Consider the following 21,357-nt stretch of genomic DNA (forward strand, 5'->3'; position numbering starts at 1 on the left):
TAAGGGGCCTCTTCCTTCAACTACTCAAAACCGATATATTTTTACTGTTGTGGATGAGTTTTCAAGGTTCCCTTTTGCTTTTCCTTGTGCAGATGTATCAGCTGCTACAGTTATCAAATGTCTGACTCAACTTTTTGTCATCTTTGGGATGCCTGCGTATATCCATTCGGATCAGGGAAGTTCTTTTATGTCTTCCCAGCTGAAGGAATACCTTCAGAGTCGGGGAATTTCTACTAGTAGAACTACCCCGTATAATCCCCAGGGTAATGGACAGTGCGAACGATACAATGGGGTGATCTGGAAGGCAGTTATGTTGGCTTTGACATCCCGGAACCTTAAGAATACACAGTGGGAAATGGTACTGCCTGATGCCCTGCATTCCATTAGATCATTGCTTTCAACGGCTACTAATGTGACCCCCCATGAAAGGCTCTTTAATTATCCGCGGAGATCTACTACGGGATATTCGGTACCTTCATGGCTTACTATGCAGGGACCTGTGCTGCTTCGACGCCATGTTAGATTGTCAAAATATGATCCTTTAGTGGAGGAGGTGGAGCTGTTGGAGGCAAATTCCCAATATGCTCATATTCGATTCCAAGATAGGAAAGAAAGTACCGTTTCAATTAAAGACTTGGCTCCTTGTGGTGGCCAGCCCTCTTCTGAGGATATTAACAATAGTCATGATTTAGATAATGTGGATGCTGTTACAGATACTACGAATGTCTCCAATCCGATTGCAGATAATTATACTTCTATTAGTCAGCCCTTGATGGATGTTTATGACCGTCCCAGTTTACCTTCTGATGGGATTTCTAATCCGGAAACCGTTGAAAATCGGGATATGGATAGCCTTCCTGCTGAAGATACTTCTGTGCCTTCTGGTGTGGGAGGGCAAGGAATTTCACCAAGGTTAGCTTTGGAAGGCAAATCTATTCTTTATTTCAGGCCTGTTTCCATGTTGTAGCATCTATGAAGGGTCCACAACCATACCGTTAACTTGTCTGTTATCTCCACAGATGCTGACTGACCTACTGAGTGTTTCCAACTTTTTCTGATTTTGCTTTAGATTTCCAGCATCTACAGTAATGGGTTTTATGCTGAGCCCCGTTTCTAAGACAGTACTAAAGAGCGAGTCTGATTTCCGATGAACATTAGTCACTCTAATATTGACCTGTTAACAATTTACATTGCATATATAGCAGCCGAGAGATGTATTTTAATGGTTAACACCAGGACAGAAGATTAGGAAAATCCCTCACTGGTTTCCCAGATTTAGCACTGGGGATTCATGCTGCTTTGCCCAATAATTGTCAACAGAAATTGTTAATTTTGCAGCAAAAAATTTCCACTTCAACTTTTTCAAATCATCTTAACACAGCAGCCACTTGAGTACCCATTTTATTTGTTCTTGAGATATGGCGATGTTGAAAAGGCCGGCATTTATTGCCTAATCCGAGTTGCCCTGCGAAGGTGGTGGTGGGACTTCTCCTTGTACTGACGGTGCTTCCACAATGGTGTTAGCAAGGGAATTTCAGGATATTGACCGTGACAGTGTGGGAATGCCGATATATGGCCAAGTCAGGATGGTGTATGATTTGGAGCTGATGGTGTTTCCACAACAGTACTGTTCTTGTCCTTGTCAGTGGGTGAGGTCACAGGGTGAAGTAACCTTGGGGAGTTGCTGTGTCCAGTAGATTGTCCGTCCTGCAACCACAGTGCGCCAGTGATGGAAGTGGTAGGGGCACCAATCAAGAGAACTGCTTTATCCTGGGTAATGTCCAGCTTCTTGAGTGTTATTGTGAATGCATCCATCCAAGCGAGTGGTGAGCATTTCATCCCATTTGTGACTTGGGCCTTGTAGATGATGGAAAAGCTTTGAGAACAGGCTAATTTTTGCAGAATACCCAGCTTCTGCCCTGCTGTTATTGCCATGGTTTGTTATATAACTGGTCAGCGGTGACCCCAATGTGTTGTTGCTGGGGCAGATGTTGATGGTTTGTGTTTGTCTGTTTTGTAATTCTGCAGGCACCTCATGCTGATGAAGAAGCAGACCTCTCTTGTGTGATTGAAAGTGATGAGGAGCTGGAGAATGAGATGCTCAAGGTAAGATCGAAAAGTGGAGGATTGCGGCACGTTGCTTTGAAATGTAGAATGAAGCACAGCAACAGTAACTGCAAAATATAACTTGACCAGCCGACTCAACTGTATGTATCCACTGCAGCCTCTCGGTTTGATTTGATTTTGGCAAAGATGGCACAGTAGCTCAGGTACTTGGATCCCCAACACCCACCTGTCAGCTAAACTTTCTTGCCTCATTTGAGTAAGGTTAGTTCTTCACTGGAACTCCCATGGGAACACAGTGAAGCAGTGAAGTGTTTGTTTAAGGGGAAGAAACCTTGACATTGTCCAACTTGCTCCACCTAAGTCACACCTCATACTGGCCAGTAACAATGGCATTAACAGTCGTAGAAAGTCTGTGGGCTTGACCAGCTTCATTTAGTACCCAGTGGCACATTTGGAAAACTTACCTTGTCATCGTTGAAATATGAGGAAACATAATGCTGGATCAACTGAGTTATCGTAACACAAGAGACAATCATAGAACTGTACAGCGCAGAAAGAGGCCATTCGGCCCTTCGTGCCTGTGCTGACTCTTTGAAAGAGCAATCCAATTAAAATCTTCTCAATGAGAAAGTCACTCTTTAAAACATCTTGCTTAGCTGTGACTGTCAAATACTGGGTCATCAATAAAGACGTAGGTTTTTTTCTGCTTTGAAAGGCAATAAAAATAGGTCATTTGTTTGCATCCTGTGCTTTCTGATGTCATTATACTGCAGTTTTAATCCTGCTACTGCGCCAGGAGTTAATATTGTTGGTTCCAGTCAATTTAAGGAAAAGGTAATCTTTTATCAGTTTGTAGTGAAGCCTAACATTTTAATATTATTTCTTAAAGTTTGGATTATAGGAGGCTCCATTGCTATTTCCTAGTTACTGAAAAGAGCTGACTGTCCAGAAAACACTTGTAGAGCACAAGCGGTGAATTTACCCGAGTGTGCCCCTACTCTCCAATCCATTACAATTTGAACGAGTAATATAACTTGTATAATCTCTTCGCACCAGTGTATTAAGGGTACTGCTGTACTGGTATGGGCTCAGAGAATGCAAAAAAACTGAGACGCTGTGCTGTCTGTTAAGTTTGAATGGATGCACAAGCCTGATACAACTTTGCTGCATCTTCCAGTTTTGCAGTATTGGTGGTGTCTCTAAAGCCTGTCCTTGCCTGCCTGTTGAGCCATGGTAATGGGTAGCTTATACGATCAAACGTTTTCGACTTGGGGTAGCCCAGTAATCGGAGATTTCAGTTGACTTTTGGTAGGTCTTTTCAGTATATTGGAGGGAAAGGATGTTGTGGGTAAGAGCATTGCGATTCAGAGCCACTAGATGGCACCCCAGTAATAGCTATGCAAAGGAACAGAACTGCAATGCAGAAGGGATTTTCCCTTGGGCGTTCATGCAGTGGTGTTTTAGCTGAACTGGCAGCCAAATTTTCCCATGTCGTGTGCTTTTGGATACAATGAGGGATTCCCACCAGAATGTGGAAACTTGACTTAGCCTGCTTTCACCTGGCCATTGGCACAGATGGCCCACTGGAAGGGCATGTAGACAACTGCTCTTCAAGGAAGGGTGTTAACTGCAGTCTCCCTACAGACTGTTCCCTTCCACATTTCCCAGCTGAACACAGGCAATTGAAAACAAGTTGCAGTTGAATCAGACTGTTAATTGAGCTAATCAGCTGTACACAGCTATTTGGGGAGGGGCGGGGAAGCTCAGCTTGTACAAAGAGCCATAGAAATTTACAGCATAGAAGGACGCTATTCGGCCCATCGTGTATATGGTAGTTCTTTGCAAGAGCAATCCAAAACTAATACCATTACACTCTCTCTATGTTCCTTTACTGCAAATATTTATCCATTGTTCCCTTAAGAAATGTAATAGTCTTTGCCTCAATTAGTCTCTGTGGGAAAGCGTTTCATGCTCCCACAGTTCTCTGCATTAAAACATTTCTTCTAACCTCTTTCCTCTCTTTCTTAGTGACAATTTTAAATGATTGACTCCCTTCCCATTCCGACCAGTGGAAAGATTGTTTCTCTCTCCACTCTATCGACGCCCTTCAAAATTTTAAAAATCTGTTTAGAGTTTTGAGGTTTTGCACATTATTTTCTTAGTCAGTTCTGTAAGCGAACCTTGCCCCTCCTCCGATCCTAAGTACATCTTTTCCTGCCCAATAGGGACTTGGGAGTACAGGGCACAATTTCAAAATTTGCAGATGACACAAATCTTGGAAGTGTAGTGAACAATGAGGAGGATAGTGATAGACTTCAAGAGGACATAGACAGGCTGGTTGGAATGGGCGGACGCTTGGTGATGAAATTTAACGCAGAAAAGTGCGAAGTGATACATTTTGGTAGGAAGAACGAGGAGAGGCAATATAAACTAAAGGGTGCAATTCTAAAGGGGGTGCATGAACAGAGAGACCTGGGGGTATATGTTCACAAATCATTGAAAGTGGCAGGGCAGGTTGAGAAAGCAGTTAAAAAAGCATACAGGATACTGAGCTTTATAAATAGAGGCATAGAGTACAAAAGCAAGGAAGTTATGATGAACCTTTATAAAACACTGGTTCGGCCCCAACTGGAGTATTGTGTCAAATTCTGGGCACCACACTTTAGGAAGGATGTGAAGGCCTTCGAGAGGGTGCAGAAAAGATTTACAAGAATGGTCCCAGGGATGAGGGACTTCAGTTACATGGATAGACAGGAGAAGCTGGGGTTGTTCTCCTTAGAGCAGAGAAGGTTGAGAGGAAATTTGATAGAGGTGTTCAAAAACATGAGGGGTCTAGACAGAGTAGATAGAGAGAAACTGCTCCCATTGGCAGAAGGGTCGAGAACCAGAGGACACAGATTTAAGGTGATTGGCAGAAGAACCAAAGGCGACATGAGGAAATAAAATTTTACGCAGCGAGTGGTTAGGTTCTGGAATGCACTGCCTGAAAAGGTGGTGGAGGCAGATTCAATCATGGCTTTCAAAAGGGAATTGAATAAGTACCTGAAGGAAAAAATTTTGCAGGGCTACGGGGAAAGGGCGGGGGAGTGGGACTAGCTGAAGTGATCTTGCTGAATGGCCTCCTGTGCTGTAACCATTCTATGATATCTGGTTAAATAATAACGTAACCCAAGGATCAACAACAACAACTTGCATTTATATAGTGCCTTTAAAGTAGTAAAACGCTCTAAGGCACTTCACAGGAGCGTTACCAAACAAAAATCGACACCGAGCCACATATTAGGACAGGTGACCAAAAGCTTGGTCAAAGAGGTATTTTTTATGGAGCGTCTTAAAGGAAGGGAGAGAAAAGTAGCGAGGCGGAGTGGTTTCTGGTGGGAATTCCAGAGCTTCGAGTCTAGGCTGCTGAAGGCATGGCCAGCAATGGTGGAGCGATGAAAATCGGGGATGCGCAAGAGGCCAGAATTAGAGGAGTGCAGAGATCTCAAGAGGGTTGGAGGGCATGGAAGGCAAAGCCAAAAGCACATTCAAGATGAGGCAGCAGCAGACCAACAAGCTGGTTTGTTTCACATAATGTATAGAAGTAAACAGAATACAGTGAGATCTAATGGGCCAGTAATTCCTGTCCCAACGCGTGAGTACGGACAGGGTACTCACGTGTGGGCCCAGAGGAATTGCCGGTTTTCAGCATGCGGGGAAAACTGGCATTTCCTCTCCTCTGACCCAAGGGGTTAAGAGGCGGAACGCGTGCGATGTTTCAGGTAGCGCGTGCGCGCTGAACTTCCCTTTTTTTATTAGAGTTGCCCGTGGGGAAAAGACTCCGGTTTTTACGCGTGGAAAAAGCAGCTGTAAGTACTTACTTTTAACAGGTAAGTGGTCTATTAAGTAAAATTAGAAAAATTTTCCACAGGTTCATTTTTTTTTGAAGACTTTACAGTAAGGTAAGTCTATTTTTAGCCCCGATTTTTTTTTTATATAATTTTTTTCAAAATTTAAAATTATTGTTTAAAATAGTTTTTTTACAGTTATTTATAGTTTATTTAAGTAGTGTGATGTTTTTTAAAATTTTCTTTCAAGTTTAAGTAGTGTTTTGGGGCCAGGAGTTTTCATGAGTTTGACAGTTCTTACTATCAAACTCATGAATGAACTTTTGCAACCTCCCATTGGTTGCCCAGTGCTCACGTGATCCCAGCCGGTTCATCGCACTAAGTAAGCCGCTGGGTCACGCACGCACAGCGCGGCAGGACCTGAAGCGGGCCAGTGACAGGAAATGCAATGCGGGCCAGGATTGAAATGTCAGCGCGCCGGGTAAGTGCACATCGGGGGCTTGCACGCGCGGCAAGCCCCCGAACCTAATTTCTGGCCCAACATTTCCGACACTCCTTGTTTCAAATGCTTGAGATTGTACACCATGAGCACTCCTTTGTTTACTCATTAGTATTCCAAACACTACGGTAACCAGTCTGAATTCATGTCTGCTGTCTTAATGTTAAGACAACTAGCTAAATTGAATATTGCAGAACTATTCTAAGTTCATAAAATTCAGTTCAGACAATACAAGAAAATATCTAAAATATTATGGGCTCGATTTTCCAAGCCCCGAGGAGGCGGGTTTGGAGGCGGGAGTGGTGGGAAAATTGCAGAATCGGGGGGCAGGAACCCATCCCGCCCCCAACCCGCCTCTGTGCCAATGTCACAGGAGGCGGGTACCCGACCTGTGCTGGGTGCCGCCTCCCTGAGGCGGGAAGGGGATTAGTGCCAATTAGTTTTTTGCCTAATCCCTATTTTTAGCCCTGAAGTGTGGGCTGTCCGACTGCTCCGAACCACTCCAAGTTAGCGAGGCGGACCGTCGGTCTGCAGGGGTTGGAGGGGTCGAGATGAGTGATGGGTGCGTGTGTGCAGAGGTAAGTGTAAAGTGTTTTATTAAGTTTTACTTACCTTTACTTCTTCATGCAGGCTTCCTTCCTTCAGTTCTCGGGAGTCCCTCAGCTCACCGGCACAGAAAGTAGAATGGCCGCTGAACTGTTAAAAGCTGCAGCCTCTGCTTTCTGGTCTGGAGAGCTCGCTAACTGAGTCTGAGTAGAAGGACTCAAGTTAGAAGACAGATTGTCAGTGTTTGACAGCTTCACAGATCTGTCAAACGCTGATTTTTCATCTGTCACAAGCTATTGACAGATGAAATGTCAATCGCTGACGCCACCAGTAACCAGGTGTACCTTAATTGGCCTGCTGAGCCCGCTGGGCGGGCTTAACAAGGTCAATCAAGGGAAAGTAGCATGGGTTGGCCACAAGTCGATGGAGGCGGGACTAAAACCCAAAGCGTGGGAGTCCCGCCTCCAAAAGCTCCCCATTGACAAAATCGAGCCTGATATCTCTATGAAATTATTTCTCGGCTTTTTCTGGTCCAGTAGAAATGGTTTCAGTGTCTCAAGTCTCTCCTCATAACTATAACTTACCATCCCTACTATCATTCTGGTGAGTCTATTGAAGGGGTTAAAATGAACCCTCTCAGAATTCAGACAGCCGAGGTAACCACTAATTAAGTGGTGCCAGCAGAATTAAAATCAGAACAAAGGAGTGGGGTCATGTGAAGATGAACAAGAGCTAAAAGGAACCAGGTGGCGATAAGAAGTCTCATACTAACAACTTTCTTATGTGAAAAAACAAAGATAAGACAGTACAGACTGGAAACGTGCTACTCTCGCTAGTCTTGCACAAAGGACAGTGTGTAGAGAAGCTTTGCAAAACAAAGATAAGACGCAGCTGTGGGACAAGACAGAATGTGTGTTCTGAGTAAGCGATAAGAAATGTGCTGCTTTAGCTAAAAATTGTAGACACAGCAGAATATAGGGGTCCTGGGAATTTGACCTGTGACCAAAGGCATAGTAAGATGTAACTAACCTTTACTAATACTGAAAAGAATAAATAAGCCATATGTGATCAGGTGATTATTGTAATACAATGTGATTGGATGAAAATAGAATAAAAAGCTGTACCAACCAAGAGAGAACGAGAAGGGTATCACTAGACCGCGGGGTCTATGATCTTCTCCCAGAACGTTCTGTTAATAAACTGTGTACTTTTACTTTAAGACAGACTCGAGTGAATTTATTTTTTATGCTGTGCAATCTCTATGGAGGAAAAATTTGCTTGATTTGTGCCTGCTGTGAGCGCCCTAAGATGGCGTTAATGGGGCGAAAAGCAACTAGCGCCTGGGCGCGGCGCTGCCAACGCCTCCCGCGAAATTCAGCGGGAGGTTAGCGGCGGTGGTAACTGTTAGCGCCTTGTGGCGCTGATGTCATTGCCATGCGCAGCGCCCGGGCCAAGATCTTCGGTAGCGCCCCCTGACTTACCGCCGGTCGCTATGTCCAACAGGGTCAGGGGGGCCTACCTGCGGTCGGAGCGGCGCAAATTAAAGAGGAGATGCTGGGCGGCCATTTTTGTTACTGGCTGCCTGCCATCACCTGTCCCCGTTACTGTCCCCGGCCTCCTGTGCAGCTCCCCCCCCCCCCCCCCCCCGGTGGGGTGTGCCAGCTGCGCTCCGTGAGCCTGGCATTTCTCTTGAGTGCCGGGCTCTTTTGCCGGCACTCCGATCCCTGGTGGCCCAGCTGGGCCCCGGGTTGCGCTGCGCTGGGCCTCGCCCCTTTAATAAGGGGAAGGAAGGCCTGCAGTACCGCAGAGCGTGGCGCTGCAGCAGGTAGCGCCATGATATTCACTTGCAGCGCCCCAAGAGGGAGGCGGGGCGCTTCCAGTAGCACCCCACCTCCCTCTTGGGGTACTACCAGTGAATTTCGGGCGCCGGGATGTTTAAAGTAGCTCCCCAGCGAAGTTAGCGCCCTAAAGGGGTTGCGACCCAATTTTTCCCCCTGTGGATTTAATGTCCCTTCTGTATGGAGTGCCCAAAACTCTAACATTTTACTTTTCAGATGTTCTGATGACTGCAATTCATTATCGATGAAGCACTTTGGGACATTTGTGAGAAAAATTATGATATATCAATGGAAGTGGATTCTTTCCTTATCTAGGGTCTTTCAAAAACAGATTTACTGTATGTGAACTTTAAGACCTGGTAGCACATATAAGCATCAATGACAACCAAATTATATACTGCTGCCTAAATAGTATAATTTTGGTCTCCTGAAGTTGTGGATGCACCATAGGTCAAATTAAAATAATAGGAAGGTGTCTGTTTCATTAGGGGACATCAGATGTACAACTGTATTCCTGTGTATTGTAGAATTCAATGGGAGGGGATATGAGTAATGCAGGGTTGCATTTTTGGTTTTACCAACCTATCTACCTATGCTAACTGTACTCTGATCTTAATGGGGGAAAATACTTTACTTTCATCCTAGCTCACTGCTATAATTTGTACTGTTTATGAAATGATGACACCATGAAATTACTGCTTGATCCCTATTGTGGAAATTGCTACAGTGGTGACTATTCTTCAGTGGGGAGGGTTACGACTGTCCTTCGGATAAGGCGCTAAACTGAAGCCCTATCTGTTCTGGGAGTTCAGATGAATGCTAAAGATCCAATGACACATTTTTCCAAAGAGCAGGAAGTTCTTCTGTTGTAAAAACAGAAAATGCTGGAGATACACAGCCGGTCAGGCAGCATCTGTTCAGAGAGAAACAGAGTTGACGCTTCAGGTCGATGACCTTTGTCCTGCCTGACATTCTTATCTTAATCAACATCATGCCAAGTAGCTGCCTCGTTCATCTGCATAACAATTGTAACTGAGCTTGGAAGCTATTCATTGTATGTGAAGCACTTTGGGAGGTTTCTGAGAGAAATTATGATCTTATATAAATGGGATTCTTTCCTTATCTAGTGTCTTTCAAAAACAAATTTATTGTACGTGAACTTTCAAGAACTGGTATCACATATAAGCCTAAAATTATTTTAGATGAGATGTATTTCGAATGCAAACATATTTGCTTTAATGGGGTTGTGTCTTGGTTTCAGTTACTCGTGAGTCCTTTACCTGGGGACCTTCAGAATATGCTAAAAGATAAGAGAAAACCCCATTAAAAGAAAAAATCTGGAAATATTTGTTGAAAGAAACCCTCACAAGTAGCAATGAGCTGAATTACCAGTTAATCTGTTTAGGTGGTGGTGTTTAAAGGACACCTCATTATGTGAAAACAAAAATCATTAAATTAATAAAGCATGCGTTTTCTGTTAATTTTCCCTCTGGCCTGCTCACCCTCCAGGCACTGCAGGATCTGGACAACTGTTCTGGAGTTGGGACTGAAGAATTTCTTAGGAATTTACCTGACAAGACTGAGTCAGAGGAATTTTGTGGGGTGGAGGATGAGGAAGACGAAAGGATCAAGGAAGAGGAGGACAAGTGGGGTAAATTGGCTTAGAAAGATGGTTGGAACTAAATGTTGATAGAATTTAGCATAATTTGTAGAGGTATATTTTCATATTAAAAGTATCTAATAGGTATCATTCTTTTGTATTGTCAACTTTCCATGGTGTATTTCCCCTAACAACCCTCCCTAAATCTTTCCTCTCTCATCATAGAATGAGTCCAATCAAGTAATTTCCATTATATCCATGTGTGTAATAAATGTATAATTTGCACTCTTCTGTAATAATCAAAATATTTCAGGGTGCGTTGCTGTTATATACCTATGCATTTGGTTATTTTTGATCTAGATCCTTCAATACCTGAACCAAATGCAAAACAGATCAAGTGCCTGAAGACTTATTTTGGACATTCTAATTTTAAACCGTAAGTTTTATTTTTACAAAACATTTGGGTCACTTGAATTAATACTACAAGCCGCATACAATCTACAAGTTATGGTCTTTCAGTTTTCTTGATAAAGTGGATACTAAAAAGAAATTCCCACCAAAATGGCTTGAACTAATTGGAATTATAAACTTAAACTCCATTTATGGAAAATGAAAGTGGTACTAGCTTCCCCCAATACCAGGGAAAATAATTTTTCTATGGCCAGTCCAAATGATTTTTAAAAAAAAAAAGCAAATTGTGATTGCAAGACAATATCAAATGGAGGAACTCGACATCCTTATCATCACCATCTGAACCCACAGATTAGATTACAGTCTAGGAATATCTTCCTGCTGTCCGATGTACTATTTTTGTCACTTTCTCTACCAATAGTCATGAGATGCTAACTACATAATAGAACTGTTTATAATTTTTTTTGTTTTATGCAAAATCTATATTACAGTAGGATAATTTTTCAGTCAAGATAAAATACAAATTTTAAATCGCGCATATTGATTTAACACTTTGCACCTGCCAAAGCTCACCAAACAATTAGTCTGTGAGACCTGCCTGCTTGACGTCCGGTATTCTTTTCAGATAGGCAGTCAGTAGAGTGGATTCAAGGTCTGCCAGTGTAAACAGGACCAATTCCAGAGGCAGCCTAGTCCAAATAATAGTTAGATTTGTGGCTTTGTTAATTATGATGCTACATCTGCTGTGTTCTTCTCATAATAAACCGGATGGGAGGAATGGGGGGATTCTGCCTGCATGTATTATGCAGTGTCCGAGAGAGAGATGGGGGAAATTTTCCGGGGGGTCAGTGGGTGCGATCGGTGGTGGGTCGGGTGGGAAAATGTGTTTTTTTGACAGCCGCTGTCAACCTGCCGCCATGCGCCTTTACCAAATGTCGGGTCTGCCAGCGCTGAGCAGACCCGAAACGCAGCGACTGGGGAATCAGTTGAAATCATTAGTGGCTTGTTTACAGCCACTTAACAATGCTTTTTTCTCAGCTTTTTGATTTTGGCAGGTCGCCCACCAGTTTCCTGCTGTGCCTAGACCTTGTCAGCGAAGCTGAGGTGGGAGGTCACTTGCCATTGTTTCAGCTGTTGAGTTGACCACTTCAAATGTCAAGTCAAAGCTTCCAGCTGTTTCAGATATCTTCCCTTAGCCACTAGCTTCTCTAAACTGCATTTCCACTACAGACTCAGAATGCTGCAAGTCTTTACGCAAGTCTTTACACAAGTCTCCATCTAGTCTGACCTCATTACCTCTCTCACCATTGACAGATTGCTTTTGTCATCTCTACTTCACCTGCCATCTATTCCATCAGCATCGGTGCCCTTGAAAATCTCTCACCTTGGCCCTCAGAATCCCACCACAATCAGCCCGAACACCAACCTTTTCCGCAATCAACTGATGCTGCACAGGACAGTGGGCATCAGCACCCGACCACATTGCTGCCCGGGATGCCAGGGATGGCCTCACCAGGGCCAGACTTACTTCACTTGATGCTGTACACCCTGGCTGCTACATAATGCGCCAGGTTAGCACCACCCAACACCATAAAGCAACTCTACAATGCCCAAGCCATTCCTTTCACACTCATCAGCATTGCGGGGGTTACCGTTATGTCTCGCTGCAACTCACTAAGCCACTTCCAAAGATGCACACAAATCTGTCCAAGAACGCAAAGTGTTGAAATTAAAGATTTCAATGTTTGACAGCACGCCAACAGAAACGTCGCATGAACATTGGCTAAAACACACAAGTGTCTACCCTTGTGTGTTGTTAGTTGGTATGATTGGACTAGGATGAGGGTGAATGTGAGGGGTGGCTAGTGAGATGGGGAAGTGACGATGTAGTTAGAGAGGGATGGGTGGAGGTGCAAGGTAAGTTGGTGTGAGTAAGGATGTGCAGGAGTAGGGTAGGTAAGGCAGAGTGATGGGGATGTGATGAGTGACACAGCAGGATGAGGTTGAGTGTGGCTTTGCAGTAACATTTCATGTCTACTGAGATCATTGACACGTTTGTGCCACTGCAGCCTGATCGTCCTGATGACATCCCTGCTTGTGTCCTCCTGTGCAATGCGCAACCAGGCTGCGTTGGTCTCCTGGGGAGGTCTCTTCTGCCCTTGGAAGGGAAGAGAACCTCCCTGCGTGCTGTTACTCCCTCCATAAGCATATGGAGGGAGTCATGGGAGAGCCTGGGTGCAGCCGTGCACTTCTGTGCGGTGATTGTCAAGTGTTTGCAGCACCTCAATGCTATAGAACACTCACAGAACAAATGTCAAAATAAATTTGGCCATGGTCCCTTTAAGGAAACAGGCTGATGACGCGTCATCAGACCAGCTTCCTTCAGTTGGCCGGCAAACTTGCTGGGCGGGCTTAACAAGCCCAATCAGGGGAAAATCATTCTACACAGTGGGCTGGAGCTGGCAGCGAGGCCGGGACCCACCACCGACGTCGCCTGCCACGGACCCGCCGAGGTTGGTAAAATCCGACCCATAGAGAGAAAGAGAGAGATATAGATGGGGTGTAATGGACATGTTGATACTCAAATTTTAAACCATAGTGGCACCATTCAGTCTGGCACTGCAGGTTTTAATACTTGGAATAGAACACTAAGACGCCATGAAAACAAGGTACAATAATCCTCTTTTTTGATGTAAGGGAAGTGATATCTGGGGTTAACTTAATTTCAGAGTGCTTCAAATTGTTTTGATGCTCTGTATAACTTTCTTTACACTGGCATCCTGTTCAGCTGCACATCAAGGCAACACTCTCCTTTCCCATTTCCCAGTTGCACTCCTTATCCTACAATGTTGTTAATTATTGAGAGTGCATTTCTAACCTGCTTTAATTTATTTCTACTGCACCCTTGGTACTGGTGTCATGCCATCTCAGGCACTGAACTGAACCCAAAAGTGCGTACAAACAGGACAAATTCACCGTAGTTTCAAAATTTGCACATGTGTACTATTATTTTAATGGTACATTTTCAGGTTTCAGTATTACATTCGGAACAAACGTGCAGTATACTACCAAATGGCAAAATTAGTTGCTTTGGCTCATGCATTTAAGGAAAATTTTGGAACTTGAACCAGTTGTGATTCTGCTGAAACATCTAATATAGACCGAACTCCGGCCAATTACTGAGAAGTACTTTATACGTTTGCTAAGAATCTTCTGAGTTTGTGAATAAAATGTTACTGCTTAAACCAGACAGAAGTTGCATCTGGAATGCATGAAAGATGACAAATAATTTAAAAAAAAAGTTTTAATACCCAAATGTTTACATTATTATATCAACACTGATTAACCAATGCAATACTTCTCTTTGAGGCATACAAGTTTCAAATAAAAGTGACGCATGTTTCTAGGAGTTCTTTGCTGTCCGGAAAATAGGCAACCTAAACAAACAAGACTAGGGCACTGTGAGCTGTAGCTGAGTGGAGACTAATATTTCATTTATAAGTTATAATGTCCCTCAGTTCCCCACCATGTAAGGCTGGGATTTGAACCTTGACCTTCCAGAGCTACTTATAAGAATAATATGCAGAACTATTTCTGCTAAATGGCCCCCCTCCGTTCACTGTCACCTTTGATGTCTTTGTCCTCGGCAAAAACTTCACTCTCCCACCCGGTATTTCCCCCTAGTATGGCCCCCATCTTTTCTCCCTCAAGTGTAAGAGGTGCAGTCTTGAATCTATCTGGTTCACAGCTGATTTAGCCAGCCATCATCAGATCTGGTGCAATCAGGCCTCGCTCTCCTCTGCCAAAGCCACCTGGCTTCTTTTCTCCATATAAATACTGTGGCTACAAGAGCAGGCCAGAGGCTGGGAATTCTGTGGCGAGTGTCTCACCTCCTGACTCCCCAAAGCCTTTCCACCATCTACAAGGCACAAGTCAGGAGTGTGATGGAATACTCTCCACTTGCCTGGATGAGTACAGCTCCAACAACACTCAAGAAGCTCGACACCATTCAGGATAAAGCAGCCCGCTTGATTGGCACTCCATCCACCACCTTCAACATTCACTCACTCCACCACCGGCGCACTGTGGCTGCAGTGTGTACCATCTACAAGATGCACTGCAGCAACTCGCCAAAGCTCCTTCAACAGCACCTTCCAAACCCGCGACCTCTACCACTTAGAAGGACAAGGGTAGCAGACGCATGGGAACATCACCACCTACAAGTTCCCCTCCAAGCCACACACCATCCTGACTTGGACCTGTATCGCCGTTCCTTCACTGTCGCTGGGCCAAAATCCTGGAACTCCCTTCCTAACAGCATTGTGGGTGTACCTACACCATATGGACTGCAGCGGTTCAAGAAGGCGGCTCACCACCATTTTCTCGAGGGCAATTAGGGATGGGCACTAAATGCAGGCCTAGCCAGCGACGCCCACATCCCATCAATTAATAAAAAAAAACAACCGTCTCTTAATACCCTTCGCTTTTCCCCCCTCCATCCTCGCCTCCCAACAAAAGTGAAAGGAGCTCATGGACTTCTTTGTCATTAAGATTGAGAGTGATACCATCTGTTCAGCTGCCCCTGCTGCTTCCCTACCCTTGCCCTGAACTTGTGTATTTTTCTACTTTCTCTCCTGTCTCCCCTCCTGCTGTTGCTAAGCTTATTTTACCCATGAGCCCTACCACCTCCTCCCTTGACCCTATTCCCACTAAACTGCTGATCACCCCACTTTCCTTCTCGGCCCTCATGCTAGCCGACATTGTAAATGGTTCCCTCTCCTCAAGCAGTGCCCTCTTCCATTTTAAATTTGTCAACATCATCCTCCTCAAAAATCACCCTCGACCCCATTGTCCTTGCAAACTATCATTCCATCTCCAACCTCCCTTTCCTCTCAACTCTTTGAACATATAGTTGCCACTCAAATGTGTGCTCATTTTCCCCGCAACTCCATGTTTGAATCACTCCAATTGGGTTTCCGTCCTCCTATCCTTCCTCCCCCTCCTGCACGTCTCTGCAGGCTTTGACACGGTTAACCACATCATTCTCATCCAATGCCTTTCCTCTATTGTCCAGCTTGCTGAGACTGCCCTCACTTGGTTCCACTCTTACCTATCTGACCTCCAGAAGATCTCCAGCAAAGGCCCCCACAGCATTACTTCCAGAGTCCCCCAAGGATCTACTCTTGGCCTCCTCCTCTTCCTCACCTTCATGTTGCCCCTTAGCGATATCATCCGCAGACATGGGGTCAGCTTCCACATACTACACCTAGCTCTACCTCTCCGCCACCACTTTTGACTTTTCCAATGCTATTGTGTTGTCTGACATCCAGTCTTGGATGAACCGCAATTTTCTTCAGTTAAACCCTAGGAAGGCCGAAGCCATTGCTTTCAATTCCTGCCCCAAACCCCATGCCGTTGTCATTGATTCTTTTCCCATATCCTCTCCTTCATAAAGACTGCCTCCATTCACTTCTGTAACATCACCCGCCTCTGTTCTACCTCAACTCCTCTACCTCTGAAACCCTCCGTCACTCCAGACTGCCTTATTCCAGGGCTCTCCTGGCCGGCCTCCCATCTTCTCACGCAAAGCTCTGCTCCTATCAGATCCTGCTCACCTATCGACCTGGTCCTTGCTGACCTGGACTGGCTTCTGGTCCTCAAACTCCTCAGAGTTAAAAAATCTCATCCTTATGTTTAAATCTCTTCATGGCTTTGTCCCTCCCTATGTCTGTAGCCTCTTCCAGCCCTATAACTCCAGCCACAAACTCTCCGTTTCTCTGATGTTGGCCTTTTGTGCATCTCCTCCCCCCACCCCCCCTTTTTGCCTTCCATTGGCGGCGTGTGCTTTGAGCCACCTAGGCTCTGTGCCCTGAAATTACCTCCATAAACACCTCAGCCTCTTCACTTTCCTCTCCTCCTTTAAGACCCTCCTTAAAACTCATTACAGTACTTTGACTGAGCCTCCTAATAGCTCCTTCTTTGGCTTAACGTTCATTTTCTTTTGCTTACGCCTCTGTGAAGTGCCTTGGGACATTTTGTACATTGATCCTATATAACTGCAAGCTGTTGTAGTATTTGAAAAGGTGAAACTTGTTAGTGCATCAACTGTGAGGTTCTAAATTACTTTTTGCAATGTCAATTGAACTGATTTTTCTGTTCTTTAATTATAGGGTTCAGTGGAAGGTTATCTATTCAGTACTTCAGGAGAGAAGAGATAATCTAGTTGTTATGGCAACTGGTGAGTATTGGAAGAATAAGAGTGCTGCAATACAGAGAATTTTTTTAATTCTTCGGGATGTGTGCGTCGCTAGCAAGGCCAGTATTTATTGTCCATCCGTAGTTGCCCTTGAGTAGGTGGTGGTGGGCCTTTTTGAACCACTGCAGTCCGTGTGGTGAAGGTGCTCCCACAGTGCTCATCGGTAGGGAGTTCCAAGTTTTTTTACTCAGCAACAATGAAGGAACGGCAATATATGATGGTATGTGACTTGGAGGATAACTTGGTGTTCCCATGCACCTGCTTCCCTTGTCCTTCTAGATTGTGAAGGTTGGGGTTTGAGAGGTGCTGCAGAACAAGCCTTGGTGACGTGATGTAGTGCACTCTGTAGATAGCACACACTGCAGCCACGGTACAGCCGGTGGTGGAGGGAGCGGATGCTTAAGCCAGTGAATGGGGTGCCAATCAAGCGGACTGCTTTGTCCTGGAAGGTGTTGAGCTTCTTTGAGTGTTGTTGCAGCTGCACCCATTGCAGGCAGGTGTAAAGTATTCCAGCACACTCCTGATTTGTGCCTTGTAGTTGGTGGAGAGGCTCACGGGAGTCAGAAGATGAGCCACTCGCCGCACAATACCCAGCCTCTGACCTGCTCCATACTGAGTGTATGGAAGAGAGGCAGTTTAACTACAATATGCTAGTTTCAAATCTTTTGGTGTACAAAGAATGCAGTTATATACAATAGCAGACAGTAACTGCACTTCTCCACTGCAGGAATGGTTTGCTGGATGACCTCTTTTGAGTGATACAGTGACAGAATCCTCCAAAGATACCATCTCGTGTAGCTGGCTGGGAGCTATGACAGTTAAGAGTAGAATTAGAGCTTTCTTTTCATTTTTTTCTTGTTTTTTTCCTCCTCCATCTCCCCTCACTTGACAGCAGTGCATGCAATACTGAAATCTAACAGTGGGGTGGGAAAGTGACTGTTTACTTATTTTAATTTTAATTTCATCTGTGATTTCCACCAGCTCCCCTCCCCGCTTGAATGTCGCATGAGGAGAGATTGGGTCGACTGGGCCTGTATTCACTAGCGTTTAGAAGAATGAGAGGGGATCTCATTGAAATGTATAAAATCCTGACAGGGCTAGACAGACTGGATGCAGGGAGGATGTTTCCCCTGGCTGGGGGGGTCTAGATCGAGGGGTCTCAGGATACAGGGTAGGACATTTAGGACTGAGATGAGGAGAAATTTCTTCACTCAGAGGGTGGTGAACCTGTGGAATTCTCTACCACAGAAGGCTGTGGAGGCCAAGTCACTGAATATATTTAAGGAGATAGATAGATTTCTAGACACAAAAGGCGTCAAGGGGTATGGGGAGAGAGCAGGAATATGGTATTGAGATAGAGGATCAGCCATGATCATATTGAATGGCGGAGCAGGCTCGAAGGGCCGAATGGCCTACTCCTGTATTTTTCTGTGTTTCTATGAATGTCCCCAATGGGCTCCTGACATGCACAGTTCTGGCTCACTCATGAATAAAGAGCAATTGTGAAAGGCGCCAGACGTCTCCCGCTGCCCGTAGAACTCTACCTCAGCATAAGTTAACACCTGAAGGAGAAAAGGGGAAGAAAGAATGCATCACAATGCCAATGCACTGTACAGATCGCTTACAACCTGTCTTCTGTGGTGTGGTTTGAGAAACCCATTACTTTCTCTTTTTTTTTAACTGAACAGGTTATGGTAAGAGCTTATGTTACCAGTTCCCAGCTGTTTACACAGGAGGTGTTGCAGTCGTGATTTCGCCTCTCATCTCTTTGATGGAGGACCAAGTATTGCAACTGAAGTAAGTTTATTTAACTTTGTTCCCTCCTTGTTTATTTCTTTCTTTTCCCTTTCTCCTCTGCTGAAGGACTTCTTGCTGGGGTGAAATTCCATATCTGCAGTTGCTCTCTGGCCAATTCTTCATGTCTGAGACCAGACAGCAAATATTAGTAGATTATTTGACTACAAGGTACATCACAGCCAAGCCTGTGTTCGCCCGATGTCCGCATACATGCACTTCCAGGGTTGCTGATAATGATCAGTAGGAACCCTGGCCAATTATTCCCCTCCCAAATCCAGGGTACTGACTCCCATTGTAGTGCTGCTACTTCTGCCCCAGTACACATCAGCTAACAATACAGACTAGTGGTCGAACAGAGGACTTTACAACATACAAACATATGAAAATGACAGGCAGGAAAAGACCAGCTGGTCCATCAAGCCTGCCCCACACTCCTAATGGCAAGAGCAACATGGCTAGACACTTCCTACACTTCGCAGCCATGTAATCTCCCGGGAGAGGCAAAAAAACAGAAAATCCCAGGGACATTAAGGGAAGAGATACTCTGGAAAATTCCTCTCTGACCCCCCCCCCCCTCAGATGTTCGAAACCAGTCCAGGAGATTACATGGACCATGTATTATCTATAAATATGATGCGATCTCTGTCCTAGTCAAGAACCGGTCCAGCTCCCTTTTGAAGGCAGGCAGAGTCAGCACATACTGCACCAGCTGGAAACATATTCCAAAGGCTCACTGCTCTGGGAAAAGAACAGCCAGTCTATTCCTATTTTTGCATTGTTTAAACGCGTGTTCCCTGGTCCTCCCCAATCTCGATCAGTCGGAATGGTATCCAGCCCTTTCATTATTTTATAAGCCTCTATCAGGTCGCCTCTAAGTTTACGTTGCTCTAAAGTGAATAAACCCAGTGCCTTAAGCCTATCTGACTAACTAAGGCTCTTTAAGCTAGGAATCATTCTCGCAGCTCTCCTCTGAACCCTTTCTAAGGCCACCCACCATGTGAGGGGACCAGAACTGGAAGCAGTTGTCTCGATGCAGTCTAACAAGTGATTTGTATAATGACAGTCTGCAGGACTCAGCTACTCAGTCAGTCTTGATTTTGCAGAATGTGGTTTCTCACTTTTCTTCTGTAGAATATGGTCAGTAATTCAGAACGAAAAGTGTGTTTTTTGACAATGTGATTGGTCATTTATTTTGTGGGATATGATTGAAATCAATTGCAAAGCAGGAAAACACATGCTACCAACACACCACTGTAAGTGTCAGTTTTGGTTCAGTGGTAGCACTCTCGCCTCTGAGCCAGGTGATTGTGGGTTGAAGTTCTGCCCCAGAAACTCGGGCACATAGAAATACTTAGGCCTGTTTCCATGTTGTAACTTCTAACAGACTATGTCGGCGTTTACCATCCACGCAAGCAATTAGGACTGATCACATTTATCCACCCCGTTCCCATATCCCTTTATCCCCTTTTCCTTCATCCAACTATCCAATTTCATCTTGGTTGTTGACCTAGTTTCTACCTCAACCACTAACCCTGGAAGTGAATTCCACAGCCTCACAGCTCTGTAAAGAGGTTTCTCCTGCCCTCTATTCTAAATCTCTTACATTTAATCTTGTATTTATGGCCCCTGATTCTAGACCTCTCGACAACTGGAAAAGGTCTGCTTCCATCCACCATGTTCCAACTTTTCATAATTTTAAAGACATCACCTCATAATCTGCATTGTTCTAAAGAGAAGCCCCAATTTTTGAAATCTGGCTTTGTATTTGTATTTCTTCAAACCAGGCAGCATCCTAGTGAATCTACGTGAACCTAGTGAATCCTCTCTAAAGCTTCAATATCCTTCCTATTGTTTGGAGTCCAATACCGCACGCAGTGCTGCAACTGAGGTCTTGTTAAGGTTTTATACAGGCTCGTTGTTACTTACTTGCTTTCATATTCTTTACTTCTTGTGATAAAACCAAAATTCCTCTGACTTTTTTTAATGGCCTTATCAAAGTGAGGTGCTGCCTTTAATGTCCTGTGGCTCTTTCACGGTACCGAGCCGATTTCCATTCAGAGTATAATTATTCTTGAGTATAATTACAATGGTGAGGCAAAGGGAGGGGAGTGCAGAAAAGGTTAGAATCCGAGGAGTGGGGAGTGAGATTGTAAGTTTGGGGAGGTTACAGAGGTAGGATGGGTGAGGTAATGGAGAGATTTGAAGATGAGGACAAGGACTTTATATTTAGGAAGTTTGGGGACAGGGAGCCAGTACAAGTTAGCAAGGATTAGGGGACTGGTGTGGGGTCAGGACATGGGCAGCAGAGTTTTGAAAGATGGAGTTTTGTGGAGGATAGGAGACTGCCAATGAGAAGAATTAAGTCGAGGGGTGACAGAAGCATGGTGAAAGATTTCAGTGGCAGAGGGACTGAGGTAGGAGGCAACGCTATAGGATAAAATAAGTTGGTCTTGGTGATGGATAGACTGAGGGGTTTGAATCTCCACTCTGGGTTGAACAGAGCTGCAGGTTTCACA

General features: G+C 44.7%; 1 protein-coding gene across 2 annotated transcripts in view; it reads left to right on the plus strand.

Moving 5' to 3' along the window:
* The window catches only part of wrn (WRN RecQ like helicase), a 123,330-nt gene that overhangs the window by 32,164 nt on the left and 69,809 nt on the right, over positions 1–21,357 (plus strand). For both annotated transcript variants that reach the window (XM_086007228.1, XM_086007219.1), the window contains exons 10-14: positions 2,029–2,106; positions 10,287–10,428; positions 10,738–10,813; positions 16,959–17,026; positions 18,733–18,841. In XM_086007228.1, the coding sequence (XP_085863354.1) occupies positions 2,029–2,106; positions 10,287–10,428; positions 10,738–10,813; positions 16,959–17,026; positions 18,733–18,841 (473 nt within the window). The remainder of the gene's footprint in view (positions 1–2,028; positions 2,107–10,286; positions 10,429–10,737; positions 10,814–16,958; positions 17,027–18,732; positions 18,842–21,357) is intronic.

The sequence above is a fragment of the Somniosus microcephalus genome, chromosome 2 (genome assembly GCF_052327205.1).
Source record: "Somniosus microcephalus isolate GS21.2 chromosome 2, FLI_Smic_1.0, whole genome shotgun sequence".
NCBI classification, from domain to species: domain Eukaryota; kingdom Metazoa; phylum Chordata; class Chondrichthyes; order Squaliformes; family Somniosidae; genus Somniosus; species Somniosus microcephalus.